The 26,541-nt window shown below is 42.2% G+C and overlaps 1 protein-coding gene across 2 annotated transcripts in view; it reads right to left on the minus strand.

Annotated features, from left to right (window-relative positions):
- Positions 1 to 4,828: 4,828 nt before the first annotated feature.
- The window catches only part of PPP2R2A (protein phosphatase 2 regulatory subunit Balpha), a 35,190-nt gene continuing 13,477 nt past the window's right edge, over positions 4,829 to 26,541 (minus strand). For both annotated transcript variants that reach the window (XM_015648885.2, XM_015648884.1), the window contains exons 3-10: positions 12,888 to 12,985; positions 9,823 to 9,988; positions 9,245 to 9,357; positions 8,813 to 8,990; positions 8,026 to 8,190; positions 7,325 to 7,494; positions 6,758 to 6,849; positions 4,829 to 5,924 (exon numbers count right to left, since the gene is read on the minus strand). In XM_015648885.2, the coding sequence (XP_015504371.1) occupies positions 5,645 to 5,924; positions 6,758 to 6,849; positions 7,325 to 7,494; positions 8,026 to 8,190; positions 8,813 to 8,990; positions 9,245 to 9,357; positions 9,823 to 9,988; positions 12,888 to 12,985 (1,262 nt within the window). In that variant the 3' untranslated portion in view covers positions 4,829 to 5,644. The remainder of the gene's footprint in view (positions 5,925 to 6,757; positions 6,850 to 7,324; positions 7,495 to 8,025; positions 8,191 to 8,812; positions 8,991 to 9,244; positions 9,358 to 9,822; positions 9,989 to 12,887; positions 12,986 to 26,541) is intronic.

Here is a 26,541-nt window from a genome sequence, read left to right on the forward strand (position 1 = left end):
TGGGACACCTCCAGGGATGGGCACTTCGAAGCTCCCTGGGCAGTTCCAAGGCCTGATCCCCCTTTCCATGGGGAAATTCCTGATGCTGTGCACCCTGAGCCTCCCCTGGCCCAGCCTGAGGCCGTTCCCTCTCCTCCTGTCCCTGTTCCCTGGGATAAGATCCCAAATCCCCCCTGCTGTCCCCTCCTGTCGGAGAATTGTGCAGAGCCACAAGGGCCCCCTGAGCCTCCTGTTCATCTTGTTATCTTCATTCTATCTTGACATCACTTCAAGGTTTGTTTGGAGGTCTAGACTCTTTCTGGTGGAGTTTTGTGACTTCAGTCTCATCGCTCTCACACATGTATCTATATTTATAGGCATTTTTCTTCCCAAAAGCTGGAGCCTTTTACACTGTAAAGTCCTCCCATCAACAGCCATGAGTATAAATTGTGGTTTTTTCATTACTCCACTCACTGTAGGAGTTCAGCAACACCATCAGAGTGAAGCCACGCAGACACAACTCCAGTAGTGTTCTTTGTTTACTCCCCTTTACAAATGTGAAGAAATCACTTAATTTCTGTGTAGAACTATTTTAAGCTAGAGAAAAAGCTTGTATGCACAAGTGTCACATTCACCCCATACTACAATACCTATTTTAAATATTTTTGTCTTCTATTCATCTACACTAATGCTGAATATTTGACATCCACCTTTTGTACCACCAACACTTTTCAATTTGACTGCAGGCCTTGCATGACTGTACCAAATATCTCACCCTGTGGAAGATCTGGATGTCCCTGGGATAGCACTGGGAGAGAATTAACAACATTGGTAGTAAAAAGAAAGGGGCAATTTAATTAATTTGATAAAACATCTGTTTACAGGTAAAGGGGCTGCAGAAACATTTGAGCTTGGAGTCAGAACAATGAGCTACTTGTGATTTTGAATAAAAAACTCACTCGGGTAACCCAATCCTACTTTGCAACCCTCAAATCACAGCCTAACATGAGCATTTGTCACCACCCTCATTCAGGAAGCGTTTGCCACAACACTTGTGGCATGAATATTTATCAGTCAAGTGGGACTATTAAAATTTCTGAGTCAGAAATAAATTGATCAAGATTATAGAGTGAGTCAATGCAGAGCCAGAAATAGCATTCACAAGGCCTGACTTTCAGCCCTGTGCTCGAACCACTACACAGGTTCCTTGAGGCATTTGAATGATGTAATTAATGTTTGTAATTTCAATCCTGGGATGGAAAATGCTGTGACAATGGCAGGGTTGGACAGACACAAAACCACATGTTAATAGAAGAGAAACAATGGCCATAAATTCCTGGGAAAAGCTCTTTGTACTGGAGTGCAATACAAAGGTTTTTCTTCTAGGGAAAAAACCAAAAAAACCCTTCAAATCAATTGAAATCAAACAATTAACCGGACCTGTGCCAAGATAATCCCACTGGTTTATCTCATGGTTTCAAGGTGTTCTAAATGTTTGAAACAAGTTGGAAAGCCCTGGGTGCCTGGCAGTGTCCAAGGCTGGGATGGACGGGGCTTGGAGCAGCCTGGGACAGTGGGAGCTGTCCCTGCCATGGCAGGGGTGGCACTTGATGGGATTTAAGGTCCTTTCCAACCCAAAACATTCCATGATTCTCGAGTCTAAAACATGCTACGATGACTTTTATTTTCTTTGTTTAGTATTTCTGTTCCCCAAAGCTGAAAAAGAGCCTTTTCCTGAGCTGGACACTCCCAGCACCCCCAACTCAAGGGGCTCTTTCCCCTGCACACCTCGGCTGAGCTCTTCGTACTGCAATAATCCACCCTGCAAACGCTTTTATAGCGTTTCATATTTAGCAACAACTGATCGCTGTTGATTCCGGAGGTGACTTCGAGGGACATTGACCACACCTCGCCGTGACCCCTCCCGGCTCCGAAGCCTCCACCTCTTTACAGGAACGTTTTGCCTCCTAGTGGAGAGCCCCGGCTCAGAAAAGCTTTATTAAAACCAGCCGGGGCTGTTTTCCTGTTTGCAAAAGTTGAGATTGTTAAAATTGGAGGGTAAAATTCACTGTGTAGAGAAATTGAATTGACAGTTTTTATTCTCTCAGCTGCGAAACAAACGCTGTTTTTATTCCACCGCATATCTTTACAAGCCCAAACCAAGTTAAATAAGATGTTTGCTGCGGGCAAACAAACAGCTCCAGACACCCAGAGTCATTACACAGCAGCCTCACTCCCAGCACACCTCGACCCAAGAAACTAGTCCTCCCCTTTACAAAAGCCAATTCCTTGGGAAAGGGCAAAAGGAGGCACCCTTTATTCAGTAAAAGGAGTGTTTGATGTGAGCCGGGATGTTTTACACCTCTGCAGCCAGAGGGGAAGAGCAGCACACAGGAAATTGCTTCCCAGCTCTGCTGTGCCTAAGAAGATGACAATAAAAATTTCTATTAAAATATTGGTATTCCATCATTCATAGCCCCTCTCCAGGAGGGGAAACCCCAGAGGTTTCTGCTTGTCAGCACTGCCTGAGCTTTTCCCAATCAGGCTGATAATAAAAGGATGTGTAGTTAAGCAATAAGTGACCCTGTCCTCCCTGAACCCAGCAGCAGTGGGCCTGGTGCTGCTGCATACCCAGCGTGTTTTCCAGGCAGCAGCCACGTCCTGGCAGGGAAGTGACCAAGGATTTGAGGCATAGGGCTCCTGTGCACCTCGGCACTGGGGCAGCTGCATAAACACCTGCCCTGAACAGAGCTGGTGGCAGGAGCGATGCTGCTGCTGTCACACTGCAGATACAAACCACCCCAGTGGGGCTGGAGGCGTTTCAGTACCATCAGCGGCTTCAGGACAGGAGCAGGGAAGAGAACACCTTCCCCGTGTGGTGTCTGGCATTCAGGGACTGGGAATTGCAGATTTGCACTGGTTTTACTGGGCACTGAGGAGGCTGTGCTGACTGGAGCAGCTGATGGCAGTGACCAGCACTGTCCTGCCTGCTCCCCAGGCACAGGGAAGAGACCACTCATTCAAAAATACCTGCAAAAGCAGAAGGGGTGGGAAAGAGCATAAAAAGCATCCTGACAAAGTGTATTCTCTGCGTACTTTTATTAATAAAATATATGATTTACAGCATGTATCAGTGGACAGTGTGCTTAGAGAATTCTCTAATGGATAGTGTGACAGCACAGGCAGGAGCTGGGTTTGGTGAGGACAAGTTAAACCTCAGATGACACCTCAAGGATCACCATTAGCAACCCAAACGTTTTCCCAAGGCAAGCTTTAACCCATCCCAGCAGGCCCAGCTGCGCTCCAAGAGGAAGCTTTACTGGAGTATTGCTCTAGGTGACTGCACCCAGTCACTCGGTGCCATCTTCACGTGCTCAGCTCTAGCTGGGGCTGTCCTGAGCACCTTCGGTGCATCCCTGGGGCTCTGGGTGGCACAGGAACAGCAGCCTCAATTCCACAGCCCTCATCTTCCCAATCCAGCACCGTCAAACCTACACCTTTCACCAAACACGGTTTCAGCAGCTGCGCAGCAAAAGTGTCTCATCACCTCTGTGCCCTCACGCTAAGATAAAGAATAAACCCTGGCCGTGGAAACAGCTGTGCATGTGATTAATGTTACTCAACAAGTTGTTTCTTGAAGGTTGGAAAGTCTGGTTGCTGGAGTAAAATTAGTCACATGCTACTAAGTAGGAGTAGGGTGCACTTGTTTATTCACCCACTGGAAACCAGCTGCTGTCCCTGGGGCAGTTCATTTGTTTTACAAGGCTAGCAGGTGAAAAAAAAGGTAAAATCCTTACAAAGGCTCATGGTCAGGCATGCATGGTACAAGACAAATACTGTATTTAAGAGAACTGGATTAATAAATATTAGAATTTTTACATTTTCAAAGCACTGCACAAGGACTTAAAAAAATGGAGTGAATGCAACAAGTAGTCTTGTTAACAACTTCTAACCCAGCCAAAATTTTACAGCAGAAACAGTATCTCAGTTGATCAAATCAGAACGTCATTTTAATAACTACCTCTAAGCCACAAAAATAATTAAATACAGTAACTCAAAAGTGAAAATTCTCCCAGTCAAGGTAAATTCACCATGAATTCAAACTTCACTGAACATTTCCATGAAGGAAGAGCAGAACCTAAAAGCACATTTAGCAAAAATATCTGGAAGTAAAAACTCATGAGCCTTATAAAGCATCAATATCTAGTTCATCTTTGGATAAACCTTATGTGCTGAAGAGCTGAAATCTCTCACATCACTATGAACACTTATTTCATGCAGCTTCTGTACTCCACATTTGGCTCCTGGCACCAGGGAACATTTCTCTAAGTGCAGGAACTTTGCAAAGCCAAAAGCCAGAGGAAAACACTTGCATGGTTAAAACTACATTTCCAGTTAGCAATAAATACAGAAAATAGAGCAGCAGAATGCAGTGCAGTCATTAGCTATGGAACCATGGTGCTGGTACTACAGAATACCACACAAGAGCTCAGACAACTTCTCACAAAGCCACAGGGGACTTGGTGCTCTAAACAAGGCATTAAAGGTATTTTATCCTAAAACAAGGCATTGAAGAAACCAGGACGAAACGAAACATTAAGACATCAGTCCAATAGAATGGAATTTTAAACCTGAAGTTTCTATTCCCTTTCTGATTAAAGCAACAGGTTAAAAAGAGGAGCATTCAAGGACACAGGAAATGACTGCTCAGATCAAAACCTGACAGCAGTTGTGGTGCCGAGATGGAAGTGGTCACTCACTGGCTGGTGCTCAGGTTACTCAGGAGTGAGTGCAGGTACCTGTGAAATCCCTCCCTCTCTTCATTCCCATGAAAAATAATTAATACTGGTTAAAATCATTACAAAAAACATCATTTTATTTTCATGCATCTAAGGTAAAACACAGAGTATTTGTATAAAGAGGTAGATTAAAAAAAAAAAAAAAAGAAAACAGATTTTCCATTCTTTGTCACTTTTATTCAGTAGTTTGTTTGTTTTTTTCCTTATTTTCTCTTTTTTTTGGTGCCAGACATGGCAAGGAGTGATTACAGTCAACTGTTTATTAAAACATTTGTTGCAACACAGACCCCCTTTACCACTGACCCCAAACGGACCCATTTTATGTGCTTTATTTTGTTTATTTTTTTCCATACACCACCACCGAGGCAAGGTGGAGGGGGACAAAGGGGGAAGGGGGAGTCCAGGAGGCCAGAAGGAGGAGGAATGCTACAAGCCACAGCAAGAATGAGCTGTATTTAATAAAAAAAGGGGGCCACGAATGATACAGTAATGAGGTTACACAATTAAATCCCATAGCATGATTGAAGGCTTTCCCTGTGTCTGACGTCATCACAATGGAAGGCATAAAAAGTGGAGTAAACCGATGTTGAGACAGTCCAGTCTAGTCCATTAGGCAAGATGGTGCAAGTAGTCATTTAAATTAAAAAGTGCCCTATCCTCACCTAAATGGCTAGCAGGCATGGAGACAACAGAGCCACAGAGCCTTCTCCATGGAGCTATAAAAGTGTGTTGTCATATGGCACATTTTTAAACACTGGAAAGGGGTGCCATAATGGACCTCTCACTTGCTTTCGTTACAGGTACAAATGCTAGATTCAACTATTTCAACTATGCAGGAAGTGACTCTTCAGTTAGGAATGCCAACCCTAATTCATCTTGTCTTGAAATATATACAAGTTGTTTGTGGTAGCTACAGCAATGATGTTCTCCTTGGGATGCCAGGCTGTGTGCAGGATCTTCTTGTTGAAGTCTAAGCTGTCGACACTGATCTCGTCCTTCTTTCTCTTGCCGCTGGCGCACACCTTGCGCGGCTTCAGCACCGTGCGGGGTTTGTTGTTCTCCCGGGACGCCTCCAAGGTGATGTCTCGCTTTGTGTTTCTGTCAAACATCCTGAAGAAGTTGTTGTAAGATCCTGTCATGACAATGCTGCACAGAGGGGGAAGGAAGAAAGAGGTCAGTTGGGAATTCCTTCTCCATTTAGCAAGCTGGAGGGTCCCAGCTCAGACCATGCAAATGGAAAGGAGGTGGCCTCACCCACACCTGTTACAGCTAAAAGGAAGCAGGTACTGCAACATTTTATAAATCTAAAACCTCCTAAAACCACCCTTTTTCCTTCCCTGGGACTTTTGAGGTATTTTGTTATCTAAGCACCTCCAACATCATTATTTGATTTGTTTTTCACACACACAAGAGATCCAACAAACCCCAAACACATCGGATTTTTAGTCATGTGATTTTAGTGACACTCAAGCTGTGTAAATTCAGCTACTAAGCAGCACATCTAGTTTGTGAAAATCCCTTATAGCTCCTGATTTTGCATCAGCTGCTGTACAAAAATACACTTACATGTTTCCCTGTCCTTCCTTTGCCTCAAAAAATATTTGAACAGATAAATGCCAAATTGAAAAAAATAAATAAAAAAGCACCACGCCTGACAGTACTGACAGGGAACCTGAGCTGCTTTAAATGCAGCAAATAAGCAGTTAATGACATGATTAGCACAGAGGCAAGAGCTGTCCTAAGTGGTGTTACTGGCAGGTCACTACCATGGCAAATCACTGTAAAAAGGAATATTCCTGGAAGATTTTTCCCATGGCTTCCCCTAGGTGTGTGCAGATTCTTACAGAGCTAATAATGCACATGTTAAAGTCTACTGAAGTACTACAGCATTGTCCAAAACCAGGTATTTGAGGGCCACTGCCCATTGTAAGGACAGCTTGGAAAGATCTGAAGTGCAGAGGGATAAGACTTCCACTTGCCTGTCTGATCCATTCCAACAGCATTCAAACTTGTCAAAAATGCAATCGTTCTCATACAGCGAGCAGAGTTTACTTCTGAGGTATTCGTGCACCTGGAAAAGAGGGATCAGAGAAACTGAGTGAGCATTAGACTCACACACCTGTAAAACAGGCCTCCCAGACTGTTCCAAAAGCAAGGAACCTGAGCCTGCTGACAAGAGCTCTTCCTTGTAAAGAAAACAGTAATTTTCAGTGGTGGCTAAAAACATTTTATGAAAAGGAAATGTTTCATCTCCTGTTTTCTTCAGGAAATAAAGACTTATCATGGTTCTCATGGCTGGAGATGACCTCTCCACCTCCCAAATTCCTGCTGGTTAAGAGGGAGGCTTTTTCAGCCCCAAACACAGGTTTGGGTTCTGCCGCCACCCTGCAAATATTAAGATCTTTCAAGCAGGAATGTGGAATCCCCAAACCTCAGGGATGCTCTGCCTGAATCTGCAGACAAAACTGCCACATCAAGACCATCAGTAAGACTCAGCCTCTGTCCAGGTTTTTTAATTTCCAACTCCCATGATTTTCACCCAATACCTGGTACGTTTCCACAGGTCTATTTTCCATATTTAAATCCCAGATCTTCACTGACAGATAATCTCTAGTCATCATATATCGACCACTATGGCTAAATTTGACATCAGATATGGAAGAGATGATTTCAGAGAAAAATGATCTGTTGCTAGGATCTTCTGGTTCTTCAAACACTGCAGAAAATAAGACAGGCATTTCAAGAAACAAGTTTGTATCTCTTTCATACAAAATACACCTGAATTACTTTAACATTGTTTCAATAAGCTTTCCATCTTGTGTTACTCTGTGTTTTATAAAATAACTTTCAAGGAGAAACATTTGTAATACAGTTGCCATACTCTGTTATTGTTGGAGCAAGCCAAGGTCAGCTTCTTACAAAATATGAATTATTTTCTAATATGTCAAGTCTTAATTGACACATGCTAGATTTCCAGCATCAAGTACAGACCAAATGGTTTTTAACCACCTGAAGTCTGCAAAAAGCCATTCCTGGTGTCTAAGCAGGAGCCGCTACTCATTTTATTCACTATCTTCACTCCAGAAAAACATAAATATAATTTTAGGATTTATTTAGATTTTAGGCTTTAGATCTGTTCAATACACTACAGGAATCCTACACAAATGCACCAAGATTATCTCAAACACTGAATTGTCTAACAGCAAATGTCCTCTGGCGCAGGGAGACACTGAACTGCAGCACTCACACTTTGAATGTCTGTCACAGAGGGCTGATGCCCTCATGTCACACAGGCGAATGGTGCCTTTACTGCTGCTGTAGACAAACGTGCTGCAGCTGTTGGGGTGGAACTCTGCAGCTGTGATCACCTCTGTCAGCTCCTCCATGTTGGCAGGCTTGATATCTACAATATCTGCAGCGGCTCGTTAGGGAATTGCCTCCAGTAAAATGGGTTTTTTCCAAGGTATTTTTCAGTTTTAGATCTTGCAGAAATGCTGCTTCAGGCTTGTGAGACCCAGGCAAGAATTAAAAGCAAGCCACACAATTTGTCTATAAAGCAAGGTGGTAACATCACATTCTGTATCAGTTTCAAGATAATTCTTACAGCAGCAAAAACCTGCTTCAGTTTTGCTCCACTCCAGCAGTAATTAACTCTATAATACAAATTAACTGCCAAGTTTTTCATATTGAACTTTATCTTGCTTAAATTCTAATTATACTGCTACATTATAACATTCTGTTTTGTATTAAAAACTATACACAGCTGTGGCTTCTCCATCCCTGGAAATGTCCAAGGCCAGGTTGGAGGAACGTGGGATAGAGGAAGGGGTTCCTCCAACCTGGACAAGCCTTAATGTCCCTTCCAAACCAAACCATTCCTTCTCCAGAAGTAAAAGCCCTTACAATCACAGGGAGAAATACCCAGTATTAATGGAGACGAATTCTCTGTTTATATACTAAACACAGCTGATGAAAGGAAATAAAATGCAGCAGTTTTCCTGTTCCCATCCCACAGAACAATGGCAAAAGGATACTAAAACTTCTGTCTGTGATTTCTAGGTGCCACAGGTTGATCCGCAGGTCGTCTGCGGACAGGTACGTTTCATAGTCACTATTGATGGAGATGGAATTGATGTGATACGTGTGGGCATTGGCAAATATCCTCCGTGGGCTGGCTTCCACCATGAGGTCCATAGGCCTGAACACTGGCACCTGCAACACACAGAGCAGGGTGAGAGTGAGAGCCAGAGCCAGCACCAGCACTGCGCAGCACGGCTCTTCAACGCGCCACGCTGGATAGAGTATCTCAAATGTCAGTATTTATCTCTAAACTCAGTATTTATCTCAAAAGTCAGTATTTCTGCCGAGTGGCATCACAGGAAAGATGAAGTTAAGGATGTGATGGGGCAGCTCCACCCAGAGCCATGGGCTGAGAGGGAGAAATTAGCTGCTTGTGAGCTACTCACCCGTAGTGTTGTAACTGTAGTAGGATCCCTATACCGTCCATCCTCCTCCTTTAAATTATAACCCTCGGGTCTTTTGTCCCTTTCACTGATTTTCCATAACTTTATTGTTTTATCTGCAATGAAACAGCCACAGTTTAAAATGAGAGCTGTGGAGAGACACCAGTCATCACTGCTGATGCCTTCAAACAAGACAAGGCCACCCACATGCACCAAAAAAGACAAAATGCTGCTTGGGGAAAACAAGACAAGATAAAAAGCATTAAAAAACCTCCCCCACAGTTTGTTCTTTTTATAAGAGTTAGAGCAAGTTTCAGTTAGGACAGGGATTGCTATGAATGATTAATGTAAGCTCTGACACGGGGACTCACATACACATGAAGGTGTCTGGGCAATAAAGCAACTAAACCCCAAATATACCACCCTGTGCTGGGGACACCTGTGCTCAGGGAAGTCACCAGAACCACATCCTCAGACCCTTGCAGTTAAACCCTGCTTGATTCCAGCCTTTTGGAGAGGGTTAGACCAAATCCTAATAGCAAACCTACATAATAACATGTTATGGTGCAAAATAAACTTACCATTTGTAGACAATAAAAACTGAGCAGCATTTTTCTGGGGTAACCACCTAATTTTGTTGATCTTCTCTTCAATTTCTAAACTTTTCAAGTAGTCAAACTCTGGTTCATGGCTTTGAAAGGTACTGTAAACATTGTATTCTCCCCTACTGTGAGACTGAGTTTTGTTCTGGAAAGAGAATTAAATGATCAATACATGTATACAATGCACATTGGGGTACAACCTGCTTGATTTTCATGTGAACCAAATGAAATGAGCATCATCTCTACTGCAAGAAATTTATTAGTTTCTACTATTTTGGCTAAGAAAACATCAGAGAAGAGACAATTTATGCAGCAGTTAAGTTTCCAGAAACTCCCCTCAGAATGTAAATAACATCTCCAACAAGTTTTCACATTAATGCTGAGCAGCTGAACAAACTAACATTTTGCCCAAATATTTTATTAAAAAAAAAAACAAACTACAACTTGTTTCATCTTTAATTTTTCCACCTTTACTGTTTAAAAGGAATATTCCTTCCTCTGCAATACACACACAAATTGCAAATCTACTCTGTAAGTACATTCAGCTTTTCAGGCACACTATGGAAATCCCACATGGCACCTCTAAATTTATACCAGCAGCTCCACTATTCTGGTTTATAATCTCCAAGTCCCATGAGAGCTTCTGAACTGCTTAAGAAGCTTTTTCTTCATCATTCCAGAAGGGCAAAAAGCTCACCACCTCTGCTGAATACAGCTCTGGCATTAGAGTCACCTCTGCAGTTACCTGTCCAGGTGGAAACGTTTGCAAAACTGAAAAGCTTGCACAACTCCTCGTTCTGAAAGCTGTGTCTTAGGCACCAAAAATATTGCACTGCATGGGCTGAACCTTGAATTTCATCCACTGTGTACAGAAAACTGGATCCATTTCTGGTGTAGTGCTCCCCACATTTACCTGAAGTGGTTTCAAGCTGAATTTTGTGATTTATTCCTGTCCCACCCACTCCAGAGATTGCACCATCAGATGCCTTTGCTATGATGTTCCTGGCTGGGGACTTTGCTCCTTCCTTCCCTGGTGTCTCATGTCCATGGGCTCATTTCATCCCTCAGTACCTCACCAAAACACATCTGATACAACCCTTGCTGGCCCACATTTGTCACATTCCTTGCATCATTTTCTCATGCTTCATACCCTGAGAGCTGGCAGGAATTCTTACACTTTAAAATAAGCTGGGGACAGGGAAGGGATAAGGGGACAAAATGCTTAGAAATCCCATTTGGACCAAGAATTCTGTACCCCACCTGTCCCTTACACTGCTTTTCCCACCCTGGAGGATGGAAGGGACTTTGTTCTAAGCCTCAGCCAGAACTAACAAGTGAAGCTGGGTCACTGCATGGAAAAGCTTGGAAAGGAAATCTATTGTGCTGTAGGAAATACCTCAGGAAATCCAGAGAACTTTCCTTCAATTCCAGACTTACCAGACTGAGGCTTAAATATCCAACGTGTGTATTCTAGTAAAACTTTACAGCACCAGAATAATACATAAACCCAGTAATACATGAAATCTATCCTGGGAATAAAATCAAAATTTAAACTCTTGAGTCTCATGGTGCTCAAAGGAAAAAAAAATCCAGACAAGGAGAGGTGTTGGCCCAAGTGCCTGATGTTAAATTCCAATTTAGGTAATAGCACTGTGCCTACGCAAATTCCTCCTCGGTTTCTGTGAGATGCAGCATTCACTTCCTGCCTGGCACTGAGCTGATGTCACCGGCTGCCACATTCCAGCCCGGAGGTGGCAGCAGTTTGGCAGTGGGTGAAGCCACACAGGTTTGCACAGCTCTTCACACAGCCCTTGTCAGTGTTTCTCTTCCTGCAGGCGTGGTCTGCAAAGTTCTCTAGTGCAGTGTGGCAGAAAGAGGCCCAGAATTCCTAATAAAACGCTTCTATTTTATACACTTCCACATATAAAACCTGCTCTAGACAGTTGTTTGTTGGAACAACTAACTACCAGTGCATCAGGGAATCAAATCCCTAAAACGCAAATCACTCCCTAAACACAGAGAAGCCAAAAAAATGACAAAAACAATTCTGTGGAATTTCATCTGACAGCTCAGGTGGTTCTTCTCACCCCAGGATCCCAGCTCCTAAGGACGTAAGCTTGGATTATGCTCCAGAAACCAAGGAGTCATTTAAACACAGCTCACCTAACAGCAGGCAAGGAACTGCTGCAACTTTAAGCTACGCAAGAGGATTCTTAAGAGCATCAAGCTACAACCCAAGAATTAAAAGTAGTAAAGAAATAAAAAGAAAACAATAAAAAGACACAAAATATGTCAAGAGCTGGTGCCAGGCAACCCCACTAGATGTCCCCACTGACCGAGGGGAGCTGCTGGCACAGGGACAGTGCCTCTCCCACAGACCAGCCCCCTCCTCTGGGCACCGGAATTCCCAAGCTTTGGGCGTTTTAAAATGGAAATTAAAGACTAAACAAAAACTAACAGCGACATCTCTTATTTCTCCCTGAAATCCCCTCTCCGTGAAATACATTCTAACCACAGCAACTTCCAACTACAGCCTCAGTTAAAATCAGGCACTGCAGCTCAGCTGCCCACTGACATGGGGGTAGTGCCTAAAGACCAAAAGAGAAGGACAAAAGGAGAAAAGATACACCTGCTACAATGATTCTTTGGTTTTACCTGATTGAGACCAGCGTGGAAAAGGACATCTGATGTCACAGTCACACACCTGCTTAAGGGCAACTTTTAATATCCCCAGCTACGGTAAAATCTGAAATCATTGTCACAGGCAGGAAGAGTCATTGTAAAAGAACCAACTTCAGCTCCCTCGAGGGTCTTATGTGTCCTACCCCCTTTTGGTTTTCACTTTCAACATTCTTCAGACCACAGCCAAAGAGTATTTAAAATAATTTCTATCAGTGCCACAAGGTTCTCATTAAATTTCAGTATTGTAATCACTTATCACACAGGCATGCACTTTGTGTAAAGGATTTTATAAAAACATACTCCTTCCCTTTAAAAAAGGAACAGAAAGAACAAGAAATACAGTGTTATTAGACAGCACTCACCTCCTGCTCCTGTTGAAAGATGACAACTCTTCCTCCCTTGTCTCCTGTTGCTAACAACTCTCCAGAATGGTTAAATTCTACTGTAGAAATTATATCCGCTGCAGAACAACAAAAATAAACCCCACAGATTAATCATTCTAAATACCAAGTGGCCAAGAAAGCAACAATTTAAGAAAAAACACCCAAACCATTAAACCATCATGCTTTAGTTAAAGGACATCTATGAAATGCAAGTGGACTATCCTTCCAAAAAATAACAGTAATTTTTAAGCTGTACATTTGAGAAGCATTAATAGATCACCATGCCAGCACTACAAGCCTGGTGTTGTGCAATACTTTGTTCTTAAAAGTTTAATATCATCAACTTCTTAGAACTGATTTTCCTACTCTGACTCAACTTTAGATAATACAGACTGTACCTTCCTAGAGAAACTGTGTACATTTATTTTCTCAATTTTTCCTAATGCATGATTTAGATACAATCATCATCCATATGACCTCAAAGCACCTTTGTTTTGTTTTTTTTTAAGGACTCAGTACACATTTGATAACCTAAAGGCAAAAGGTATCAGGGAAGAAAACCATCAGTGTTTAAGGAATGCAAGGAATAAACAACAGCAGAAAACAAGGAAAAAACCTCAACAGTCTCCAAAAAACCCAAGTATCTCTTCTGGATGAAGGAGGTTTACATTATCACAAGTGTTTTTATAGGGAGTGCTAAAATTAAATTGTGAATATACACTGACAAGAATAGTAATCCCTAGTATCAAACTGAACTGTTCATACATCAGAAAGGATAAATTACAACTTAAGCTCAAGCCCACCCATTCACATTTCCAAAGGTACAAATGCTCCTTGAACTCCCAAACAACTGAATCAGAAGCCAAACAAAATTTTTGAAACACCAAACTGCAACACAACTCTATAAATCTAATTTTCTGCAGGAGAAACTACTTGAGAGTTTTACAAGTCTTGAGGCCGTTTCACTTCCATGCCAGTCAGCTGTAGATAAAACAGTATTTTCTATGGGATGGTTTCATTTTTCTCCATTGCATTTGTAACATTCTAGAGTTAAAAAAGATCAATACCTGCTTGACTTGGAGCCAAACACCACCTGCACAGAGTTTTGTATTGTACAAACTGCCCCAGAGATGCCCCCACCAACCTCGCTGCCACTGTCACCTGGCACTGCTCCAGCTGGCTGGAATGGCTCCAAAGGGAGTTAAGGACAGAAACACAACCACAGCCTGTACCTCACTGAGCCAGCACCCACATCACACACACTAAAACTTCCATTCCAGGGCTCATTTTCCCCCCAAAGGCAGCAGTTACTCCAGCCAGTCATTCTTCTATTCGTGACCAAGATCAAGTGATTTATCTCACATCTGTATGGCTTGAGGGGGAAAGCACTGAGCTGCAGATGTGGTGTTTGACAGGTACCTCTCCCAGGTGAGCAGGGCATGGAGATAAACAATTCATCAATGTGCAGAAAGTGGGAGGTGCAAACCAAGCAGTCCAATTTTGACTTTTCCACACAATGCAAAGCACATGGTTGTACTCCTCCAACAGGAAAATACCTTAAAAGGTTATCAATTAATTGAAGAAAAACTCACATATCTCAGCAGTCAGAAGTACACAGAATAATTACTACTGTGAAAATCAGACTTAACACTACAAGCTCTGACAATCTTGAAACTGATAAGACAACACAGTAAATTATCAGCAGATCCAAGGTGTCCATATATGTGGAAAGAGAAGAGCAAATTAAAAGTTGCCTTAGAAATCTCATATATCCATCTAAGAACAGATGGATAAATTAATCAAAGTACTTATTTGGTGAAAGCCATGGGAAAGTTTAGAACAGGCAGCAACAGCAGCCAGAAAAACCTTTAATTAAGAATAAAAAACCTATATTTTCCTAGGTCTGATGATGCTATATATTATATTTACTATAATAGAAATCTCATACATAGCAGAAACACAACGACTTTTTTGTAGATCCCAGACATTCTTGCTTTTTACATTTAATTTCCAGGAGAATCCAAGCTGCAAACACAGAGCTGCTCCTGCTGGGAAATGATGCCAGTGCCAGGAGTGCTTGGGAGGGCTAATAAAGGGAGAAGCAGATGTGTAGTGCCCTACTGCCACTGCATCGATGGCTGATGGAAATAGGATGCATTTCAGTGCCCTCTTCCAGCAGTGTCAGAGATAAATAACCATTGACCCCTTATCTGATTCCCAAACCCCTCCTAGGCCACAGGGTTATCTGCTGTCACACCCTACCCTGGAGATCAGATTTGCCTTCTCCTCCCCTCAAGCACCTCAGGACATCTCTGACACCAAGATGCGGTGTGACATTGCCAGTGCTGAGGGTTTCAAATACTACATGGCAGCATCAATCACAAGAGATGAAGACATGATTGTGACAAAGACAAAAATCATGACAGCAAGGTACAGCTGCATTCCTGCAGGGCACCTGCAATACCAACTGAATCAGGTTCTCATTCTTGCAGGACTTGGGACAAAGAATTCACAGGTTATTACATCATTTACAAGTATTTCTCTGCACAGATCTAATACTAGTCCTTTAGTTCCATTCAATATTCCTCCACAGACACTTATTGTTGTAGAAATGCTTCTGAGACTGCTAAATGCTTTCAAATGATGTTATTTAGTGACCTGAAAGCAAAGGAGTGGTGGGGTGGGAATCACCTATTCAACCTGAAATCCATTTATGAATGAAAACATTCTGCAGCAGGTTGAGCAGAACACAATGGAAACACAGAGCTGCTGCACAGCTGTATCCCCACCTCAGAGATATAAAACTCAACAGTCGAACCAAGCCGCTGATGACAAAAATCTCAACCTCAGGAGAGGCTTTGACCCATCAGCACATGGAGACAGGACAGATTCTGCTTCCCCCGGAGCCATCCAAAGCTTCCCACAGCTCTCCCAGATTCAGCAGCTACAATCTGACCAAGCTTTCCTTTCCTTCTGCACATCATCTTTATGTTCATGACCTGCTTTAAGTTTTTTAAGCTTCAATGAGACATCTTCGCTTTTCAAGTACCCCAACAAAACCACCAGCAAGATCTGGACACTTGACTGGATTCAATCAGGACTAAATTCTTCCATGGCAGACATGGAGACAGGGACCTGAGAGCCAAAAAAACATTTAAAACAAGGTGTTTTGACAGGGAACAGGAAAAAGATAAAACACATTTCAAAGCTTCAGGCAGGGCTCTGAGACCACTGGGCCAGTGCATTGGAAAGAAAACTAGTTCAAATTAAAAAAGAAGAATAAAGGAATTCAACAGATCTGAAACGACTTTTCCCCTGTTAAAAGCAGTGTTTGGAACAAGAAAAATTCAGTGACAAACACTTAAAAATCACTTTCACACTTTAGGGGCCTTCCACATGTTGCAGTGAATGCAGAATGGGTGCATTGGCACCAAGTTTTCAGAAACTTTAAAGAAGGGATTGTGATGAGGTTTTACCACTATCCAAGTATCTATAGAAAAAGGGAATAAACCAGCTTCATCAATCCAAACCAGCAAAAGAAAACTGCCAATGACTTCATTCCAGAAGGCCCATTGCAAACCTGAAAAGCAATTCTGTATGTAAATTTGTTACCAATAACAGAATAAAGGGGATTTTATTAGTAGAGAAGAGGCTATCTATTTTAATGTTCCATGAACTTTATATAAACTCTGCTTAGAAAACATGCTTGGTAGGCAAAACATGTCACCTGCTCTGCAGCAGTGAGTCAATCATGGCAGGAACAAAGAGGCTTTATTTCAGCAAACCCAAAAGGTTTCTGTGCAAGTTTTTGGAATCACGTTGATCTGCTGGCTAAGCAGAGAGCAAGTAAATCAGAGTGTTTACACAAGTGGAGCAATCTCCTGATGTTCCCAAGGACTGAACAAAGAATTGTAGCTTTTAAAAAACATTTTAAAATTATTTAGAAAGTATTGTTTATAAACCTTCTCAAAACACCATTTCTGGAATTTTCCAAAGGAGCAACTCAAAAAAAATCTTGTCCATAAAGCAGAGCAGATTATTTAAAGGCTGGCAATTCTGTCCTGGGGGGTGAAAACTGAATTCACTGACCTAACGTGGAGACCATTTCCTCAGTTTATCAGCCTGGAAAAGCTATTTTCATCAAACTAAACATCAATTAATCATTCCAAGGATACTTCAGAAACTGTCTCAAAAGAAAAACATTACGAAACCAACTTTTAGGACTGGTATTAAAATCCATGGAAGCTCAAATAGCCTCAAACCGAGGAAGCAGCAGGAGAATGGATAAACATCATGAGAGATAAAGACAGTGAAATATTTGAATTTGATACACAACTGCTGAACATGCCTGAGCCATTCTTCCTAAAGTGAGCAAGAGTATCTTGTCCAGGAGAACCTGCAGACATTAAGCATCTGGAAATCACTTGGGGTTGTTTGGTCTTTTCTAATCCAGGTTGAGGCAAAACCTCCCTGCTTCAAATACTGAACAGATGCAACTTCCAGAAAGTCCAGCTCAAGTCCCAGCTAATGACAGAAATTTGTGGCTTTTGATTGGACTTTCTTGTTTGCAATAATGGCTTTGTTTTGGAGTTACGTACTTCATCATTGGGAAACAAAAGCCAAACAAACAATGAAAGACACTGGAGAGAAAACAAAAGCTCTTCCAAGGCTTCAAATATTTTAAGCAGCTCCACAATGCACTGAGTCATCCCACCAACACCCCATTGTTTGTGATTTAGATTTACTACTTTATCCAGAGTCCTGATATATCGTGCATTTATCTCTGTATGTAGTGAGGTGTTAATCCCAAAGTGAACAGGAAGGCTGTTTAAACAAGATTGAGGCAGGGTGACCACACATCTGTGTGCAGAGAGCTCCCAACACAGGGTACCACAACTTCACACCCCAGGAAAAGAGCAAGAGCAAAATGCCATGCACTGTTTAGTGCTGGTGGTATAAAAGAAAACACCCTCTGCATTCCAGCCTCATCCCTAATTTATGTCTGTGGAGAGGGGGAAGGGAACACAAGAATTGTATGCTCTAAAGTTACCATGACCAGTTTTACTATTGACTTCATTTCCCTCTTTCTTTATTCACTTGCAGGAGTGATTCCCTGCATTCATTCCATCTCCCTGAAGTGACTAGGCAACAAATCCAAAGGCAGCTGGGAGAAGGCATTCCACTGTTCAATTTACTGCTTGAGACTCGTTCCAGAAGTCCTTTAAATAGATCTCTTCTCTACTAGAGAGGGCATTAAAAATATATTAATTCCTTCAAATATGGGGACAGGAAGAAATGCACGTAGAAATAGAGAAGCCAGAAAGGGGTTATTGCCCTTGTGGCAAAAACCCTCCCTCTGTGCCGTGCATCTCAGCCAGAGCCTTGTTCTCTCCCAAGTACCAGCTCTGGAATTTTGTAGCAAACAAAGCTGCCCTCCTTCCCAGGGAAGGGAATTTGTCTGATGGCCAGCTCACTTCCCAGTGAGCTGTTGGCCCTGCTGGGGCAGACACAAACACACGGGAGCCCAGGGTGCAGCTCCAGCAGACAGTAATTAGGCTGGGTTTGCTGGCTTCTGCAAACCTTGGAGCTGTACAGAGACCAGGAAGATTTACAGAGCGTTCCCTGGCCTGCACGTTCACTCCAAGTGAGTGAACTCGCTTGAACAGTCCTGGGAGGCTGAAAACTAAAAACATGACCATGACGAGGTTGTCATTTTCCTGCTGATGCTGAAAGCATTTTGTGCCCTTCGAGGCTGAGACTCTCACAGTCCTATTTACGTCCCTACACATGTGGAGCGTACACAAGATACCAGTGGCCAAACAGGGAATACACTTCACAGAATAAATTACTCACCTAAGTAAAATAATCAAATATAAGCCTTGTCAACCAGGCCTAAACTACCATGACTTCACTCTAATTTCCTGGACTCCTCTATACTCCCACTGATTTCCTTTTATTCACCCTTTCTTCTCCCTTTCCTTCTCCAACTTTGCCAATCTTTGAGAAAAGACACACTAGGGAAGTTCTAGTTCAACAATGAGCTCAACTTTAGATTAGAAAGCCAGAGTGATTTACTCATTATTATTACTACTACACATTTAATTTTTAACTTTTTATTTAGCTCCCTAAAATAAAAGTTTGATACTGCTTGTTTAAGCTTCTCCTTTTGCAACTTTTTAAGTTGCATTAGCATGCCCCATAACTGCCCTGCTCACTGTGGGCTCCCAGGTAAGCAGGGCTCTACTCTTGCATGGCAGAGCACAGCTCAGAGTGTGCCACATCCTCCTGAGATCACTCTTTGTGCTGTCAAATCCATGTACCAGCAATGACAGCAAGAACACTCTGTTATCACCAGCCTTCAGAAGCAGGAGCTGGAATGAAGTCACTTTTTTAATGGGAGGAGGAACTGGAGGCAAGGGAAAGAACCAGTACTCCAAGACTCCATAGGATTTCTATGTATTAGGATGGCATAGAATTTACAGCTGCATTTGTAACACTTAGATATTCTAGGGGTAATGCAACTCAATACTCAAGTACAAAACAATGTTATTTTGGCGGTTTCGCAAATTCATGCAAATAACTTTTGTTAAGCCTCATGGCTTCCTAGAAAACACAACAAACTTCCATCTCTCCCAGGATGGAATTTAGCAAGGAATTTAGAAATCCTAGCAGGAACAGTGGCACCAGCCCTAATCTTGTTGCCATTACTTTTATGTAAGGCCAGTAATGCTCCTAACCAGCTTTACCGGGCTCAATGCTGAGAGCAGAACAACTCCAAATCCTTCTGTCCCATGCACTAGAAGCTGCTCCTCCCTGCAAAGCCAGAGTGAGAGGATGGCATTCAAACTGCAGAGAACAGGATTACCACAGAAGTGACTCAAAAGCTTCTACAAGTTGGGATAGGAACAAATACATAGATTAAGTGTTTTACAAGATAATAGTAAAGCAGAGAAGAGAGTCACCATCTGCTAATCTCTCATCTGGAACAGCAGCTTCTTTCTTATGCATCCAGAAATCTTTATGCAATCTCAAGTGAACTCTGGTATCAAAGTAACATCCTCATTTAACCAGAATTCATAGAAAGCACAATCAACATCACAATCCATGTTGGAGAGAGAGCAGCACATGGAATGTTTTCACTCTTGTGTTTGGCAAACAACTCCTGTGCCTCACTTGGGCAACTGCTTCAACATTGCCACTCAGGGCAAGTTTCCCCCACCAAATTCACCGTTACTATTCCCCACAGTTCATTTCTGGACCAAGGCAAGAGACCAACAAAGAATTGTGTAAACCCAGCAACACTCAGAAGGAGCAGAAATCACTACAGAGAACTCTTATAATCATCTTCAACAGACACTGCCATCACCTCAAACTTCTGTGAACAATGGCAACACATTTCATTTCTGTTCAACAATTTGTATTTTGCTAAGCTAACAGAGATAGCTGAGACTGAGCTGAAGGCATCAGATGAGTGAATTTGCTGTGGGGGAAAACAAGGAACACACTCAGGAGCAGCCACATCTCCAGCAAGCACAGCTGGATTTGCAAAGGCCACAGAGCCCACACTCAAAACGCCACTTAACTGCATTTCTGTGTGCAGTCTCCACGAGCTTCCGTCTAAAACAAGGCCAGAATCTGGCTTTGCTAGAACAGAAAGAAAACTGATTTAAAGAGCAGACCACTGCCTTCCTGTCTCCATCTATAGTAGGAAACTCAAGTCTCCAGTACACAGGACTCCAAGACACCTGTGGTGGCAGGGAAAAACAGAGATGACAAATGGCAGTAAGTCAAAGCACTCTGAAAACAGATGTGTCAGATACTGATGTGTCCCTGCTTCCCACCACTGAAAATGACATAAAATTGCTCTGAAATTTTATCTTAGTGAAAAGAAAGCATTCACACTGAAAAATAATACTATGAGCTTAGGGAAGGAACTTTTACACTTTAAATTGATTTTAAACTGTGATCCACTGTGCAATACCTGTACCATGACCACTGTAACCACTGGGCTGTAAGCTTTATTTCTGCTCACCAAGCCTGGCACTGCACTCTGTAACTCCTTGCATGCCAACTTCACTGTAAACCTACAGAAGAAAGCAAACCTATGGGGTTAGGATTTGTTAGCAGGAAACAGTCCTGAACTGGCCCCTTGAAACCATTTCATCTGATGAGAGAATTAAATAGTTTTGGGGTTTTTAACCCCAAGTAAGTTTTTATTAGTAAGTGTTTAAAAAATTACTGTGAAAAATTCTCTCCTGTTAAACTCTCAACAACAGCAGACAGAAGAATGATCTGGCTATACAAACAAATGCAAAGCTGTTTGGTTTCTGGATAGAAACCATTAACCCCCATCACACTGATTAATTACTTTCTATTTTTAGACTTTAAGACATGACTGCAGTTACCTTCAGAACACATGCACAGGAGATCAAGAGGCAAATTCCCTCCTTCCACCAAGCAAAAGACTATCAACTGAATGATTTTAGTACAAAAAATGCTGCAAACTGGACTTCCCAGTATTTGTCTTGCCCCTAGAAGGACATGATTATCTCGTTGGGAGAACTGAGGAAGGCACAAGCAGTCTGATGACATGCAGATAAGCAGGAAAATACATTTACAACAGACCAGACAAATAAACACCCAAAAAACTCCTGCTGCCTGGGCCGCCCAACCCAGGCACTGAATATTTAACAGGTAAAGGTTAATCTGGCTCCAGCAGTGGTTGATGTGGAAAACATCACACCCTGAAATCAGCAAAACAGGAGTTGTGGCCCTCGCTGCAGTTCCCAGGTAGGTCCTTTGGGAGCTGCCTTCACCTCTGAGGTGTGTTTTACACATACACCCAAGGCCATCTACCCCATAGCTCTTGCCACCCTGGGATTGAGGGGGTGGGTGTCTGAGGCTTCTGCCAGAGCTCCACAACTCTGGAGACTGCTGTTGTCCCAGGAACTCTGTGTGAACTACTGCAAAGTGGGGACCTTCCCAGCTCAAGACAGAGCCATTTTTCAACTCAATACAAGCTACATCAGCCTGAAAATACTCCAAACTCAATAATAAGGAATTATTTAATACCTGATGAGAATTCCCTGGAGGCATCCTCTGCCTGGAAACCACAAACAGCAGTTACTGCACTCTGTGAAAGGCAGCTCAACCTCAAGATGAGCTGAGCCACCACTCCATCATTTCACTTTATCCTTATAGTTTCTAGTCTTACCAAGAGGCCTCCAAGTTGTCATTTGAGGAATAAATGTGACTAGGAAAGCAACTAAGTCAATTCCCCCTTTTAAATCTTCATTACCCAGGTGCAGAGTTTTTCTCCCAAGGAATATCCTAAATAATTTACTCATGCAGGGAATTCCACCTTACATTAGTAGCATTGCAAACATATTTAGGAAGGTAAGAGACACACATACACAGGGAACATTTTGCTGGGGACAAAGAGCAAGGGATGAGCATTTAGTTCACATCTCTTAAAAACACGCTTCCCAAACTCAAATATTCCTTCAAATATGACAGGAAGTGCCTATTTGCTTTTCCTATTCATACTAATTCAGGTCTATTGTTGGTTGAAACAAAGGTCTTTCAACCTGCATCAACCGTTCCCAGGACATTTGACACCAGTTTATTAATATCATAAACAGGAGAGGCCTGAGTGGCAGAAATCCAGCCCCAATCCTGGTGCCCAGCTGAAGTTGCCTCAGAATGGAGGGTGTCTCAGTTTGTGGAACTACAACATTTATCCAGGACCAGGAATAAGCAGTTGAAGGTCACAGTGTCTCCTTGAGTCTTTCTTTGCAACTACTGTAATATTGCAGAATAATAATTTATTTTCTTTTTAAAAGGGCTCAATCTTTCCAGCTTCCAAGCAGAATTGTTCTGCTTTTAAACAAAAAAGTAATCAACAGTAAATCCAGTGTTTCAGCATTTTTAAATGCCAGGCACCTGTTTGATGGAAAAGCTACTGTGGGGTTCAGTTTCCTAACATCACAAAATTCAGCTGTTGAGAGCTTCCAGCTCCTGAAGCTTGAATCTATTTTCAGGCAGGGAAGAGGAAAAGAAGAGTGGCCCTCCTACTGAGGATGTGTCACACTTAGTGTTGCATCAACCCCTTTCAATTACAGTGAAAACTCCTCTTCGCTCAGTCTAGGATTACCAAAAAAAGCCTGGGAACAGTACTTATCCAGAGGTTGGATAACACCACAGTCGGAGGCTATGCACCCCTAGCATTCCTTGAGAACGGATGAGTTTAATGGGAAATAGGAAAAAAAATAACAGGCACACAAAACATATCAAATCTCCTACCTAAGCAACATTTGTATTAAAAACAGAAGTGCATCATAATTCTTAATTCATGTTGTTTCCAAACATCATCTGCCATCCCAGGTACCTGGCCTAGCTTTGCTTGTGCCTGCTGCCATCACAGGCCACATCAACTACACTCAACCTGGAGAAGTTGTGTCCCTGCTCTGATGCAAAGCAGCCCAGAACCTCAAGCTTCCATCAAGTGCCACAGAATTCTGGGAATAAACAAAGGTTTTAACAGCCCACGAGAGTCACAGAATCAAACCTTCCTTAAGTGCACTGAAAAAAATGGGTACACACATGTTCTTTCGTGCTGCAGTAATAAAACTCTACCTAAAAGCAATTTTCTTCTATCCTCAAGTGAAATATTTGCTAAAAGGTAACAATATGAACTCTACAGTTTGTTTGAAGGGGGACTGGCAGTGTCAGGGTACTCTGCTTCCACAGTTTTGAATACAGATAAAACATCAGTTATTACTGCAACATAGAGATAATTTGGCTAAATTACACAAGAAAGAGCTTCCTTTCCTTGGAATTTTCCCTTTCAACCAGGCATTATCCCTTTAAACCAAGGAGCTGCACTAAGTGTTACACACAATCCATACCAGCTCTAGTTCCTTCAGAAACACTTTCAGCCACCAGAACCTACACTGATTTCTGAGACAAAGATGACAGAATGGTTTAGTTATATTTGTATTGTGTAGATTTTAGTTTGAGAGTTACTCATCATTTCTGTCCTTTGTAGAGCTGCATACAGATCATACATATCTAATTATAGGGGAACAAAATTAACTCCAGCAGGAACCAACTTCATGCCCACAATTGCTTCATCTGAGATCCCCTCAGGTGCCTGAACATTCTGTCACTATCACTCACAAAACTGGAACCTGTTGAGCAATAGGAGAATTGAGACAAAAAAAAAAAACTTATAAATAACAGATTTGATTATTTCTCCTCTAACACAGCATTTGCCTGGTTTTCATACTCTGATATATTACTTGTTCCATCTTTTCTGCCTGCAGAGCTTTAACTTACAACCTATCATTAATAAAGCTGCAGCAAAACTGCATATCTAATTTTCAAGAGGGTAACAACTCAATTTTAGCACTGCTGAAGACAAAAATTCATGTTTACTAATTTTACAGAATAAACTTCATGTTGAAACAACAAAATTAAATGTCTATTTCTGACATTTGTGAATTGTAGAAAACACCCTGCTGACCTGAAGATAAAGCACACCCTAGAAATCTATAAAGATTGAGGAGATCCCAAATCCATCTCAAGCCACCGCTCCCTGGCAAACCTGTATGCACAGAGCTAAGTCACAGGCTCGAGGCTCCTCAGGGTTTATCCATAATGCTCATACAAGTGCTCCATAATTCTCCTAAGACATGCTTTGAAATGCAAGTTATACAGAGTATAAGGATTCCCCAAAATGCATTAAAAGTATTTGACTGAGTCTTACTGAAGCTTTATTTCTTGTCTCTCTGATAAGTATGTTGGCAATGTATCTGTTTTGCAATCCCAGGCTAATTGCCCCTTGGTAGCATAAGTGCTTTGCTGGAGTGCAGAGCTGCTTGATTTATACTTCCAGTTTCTTAGGGAGCTGCTCTCAATGTGCCTACAATGAATGAAAAAGTGTTCATGAAATAAGAAAAATGTGAACAAGCTCAGAAATACCACCTAGGCCTTCAAAAAGAAAAGGGTGCCAGCACTTGAACTGTTCTTCCCACCAAGAAAGATGGAGAGGGACTATTTCCAAGGGCCTGGAGGGACAGGACAAGAAGGAATGGGTTCAAACTGGAAGAGAGGAGGTCAAGATGGGATACTGGAAAGAAATTCCTCCCTGAGAGGGTGGTGAGGGGCTGGGATGGAATTCCCAGAGAAGCTGTGGCTGCTCCAGTCCTGGACATGTCCAAGGCCAGGTTGGACAGGGTTTGGAGCACCCTGGGACAGTGGGAGGTGTCCCTGCCCATGGCAGGGGTGGCACTGGATGAGCTTTAAGAACCCTTCCAACCCAAAGCACTCCAGGATTCTCTGACTCCAGGTTCTCCCCAGTTATCAGCACAAAGCCAGAGCCTCAGAGCTGTACCAGCACTGATTTCCACTCCAGCCCTGGGTGCACCCACAGTGCAGGGGCTCCTTCACCAGGGGTGGCTTCAGACACAGCCGAGGCTCTGGGCAGTGAAGATCTCAGAGATCCTTTTGAGACTGCTCAGTGGCCACAGCTGAAGGCTTTTAATAAACATCCAAGAGGAGCAACGGGTACAGCTGAGAGATTTGCATTGAGAGATCATCCTAACGAGCTCCGGTGGGGCTGTTCTCAGTGATCCAGCCTCACTGTTTGACAGCTGATAAACACATTTGCTACGATAACCAGAGGCTGAGGACACTCCAGAGTATCCACTCTGAGCAGGGATTTCTAAAATGCCAAAATTACTTTTGTGCTCTTTGATTGCTTTTAAAAGTGGATTTCTTCTCCCTGAGAAAAAAAAGTTTATGAGCAACAGGACCAGCAGAGAATCAGCCCTGTGATCAGGCAAAACACGAAAGTATTTATTCACCTCTTTTTTAATTCACAGAATGTTTTTAAGTTTCTTCTCAAGAATACAAATTACTCGAGACAGCTTACACCGACTATAACTGAATATTCTATAAAATATTAGTTATTACTTATTCAAGTGGGTGTTTACCTACACAGCACTGAAAAATACAGCCTGTTTCCTAGTGCAGGTATCAATTCACATAATAAACATCCAATCAGTATCAATTTTGGATGTCTGTTCATGGAAAGAATAAACAATTTTAATTTCAAGTCATATTTACTTGAACCCTAACCTATTGCTTAGTCATTATCTAATAGCGTTTACTTAAAAATTCCGGAAAGAAAATCTACTTGCTTATGCTTATATTTATTAGCTTTTATTATCCCTTTTTTCCCCCTATGCTCAAGACAGGCGATTTGTGAGTCCTTGGATCTAATTTGATTGGTAATTATTTACTTTTAATTCCTGCTGACAGTCCCCTCATAACCCTATAGAAAAATTCCTCTCATCCACCACAGTATCTGCCCTGAAGTACACACTAATAACAGGCTAAACAGTCCCTCAGCAGACCTTACTTCAGATCTTTTCAGGGTTTGTTTGTGTTCCCAAGTAGTACAGAGCTATTTATGGAAAAATCTCTGCTGGAATCACAGCCAGAATTTCAATAGGCTGCACGGCACAGTGCAGCCAGGGGTTGCTGTTCTGTTTGCAAATAACAATATATTTGGAAATAACATACTGGGCCATTGTTCTGCACGTAGAGAAAAGAGGCCTTCAGGCAATGC

This window comes from Parus major, chromosome 22, assembly GCF_001522545.3.
Source record: "Parus major isolate Abel chromosome 22, Parus_major1.1, whole genome shotgun sequence".
Lineage (NCBI taxonomy): Eukaryota > Metazoa > Chordata > Aves > Passeriformes > Paridae > Parus > Parus major.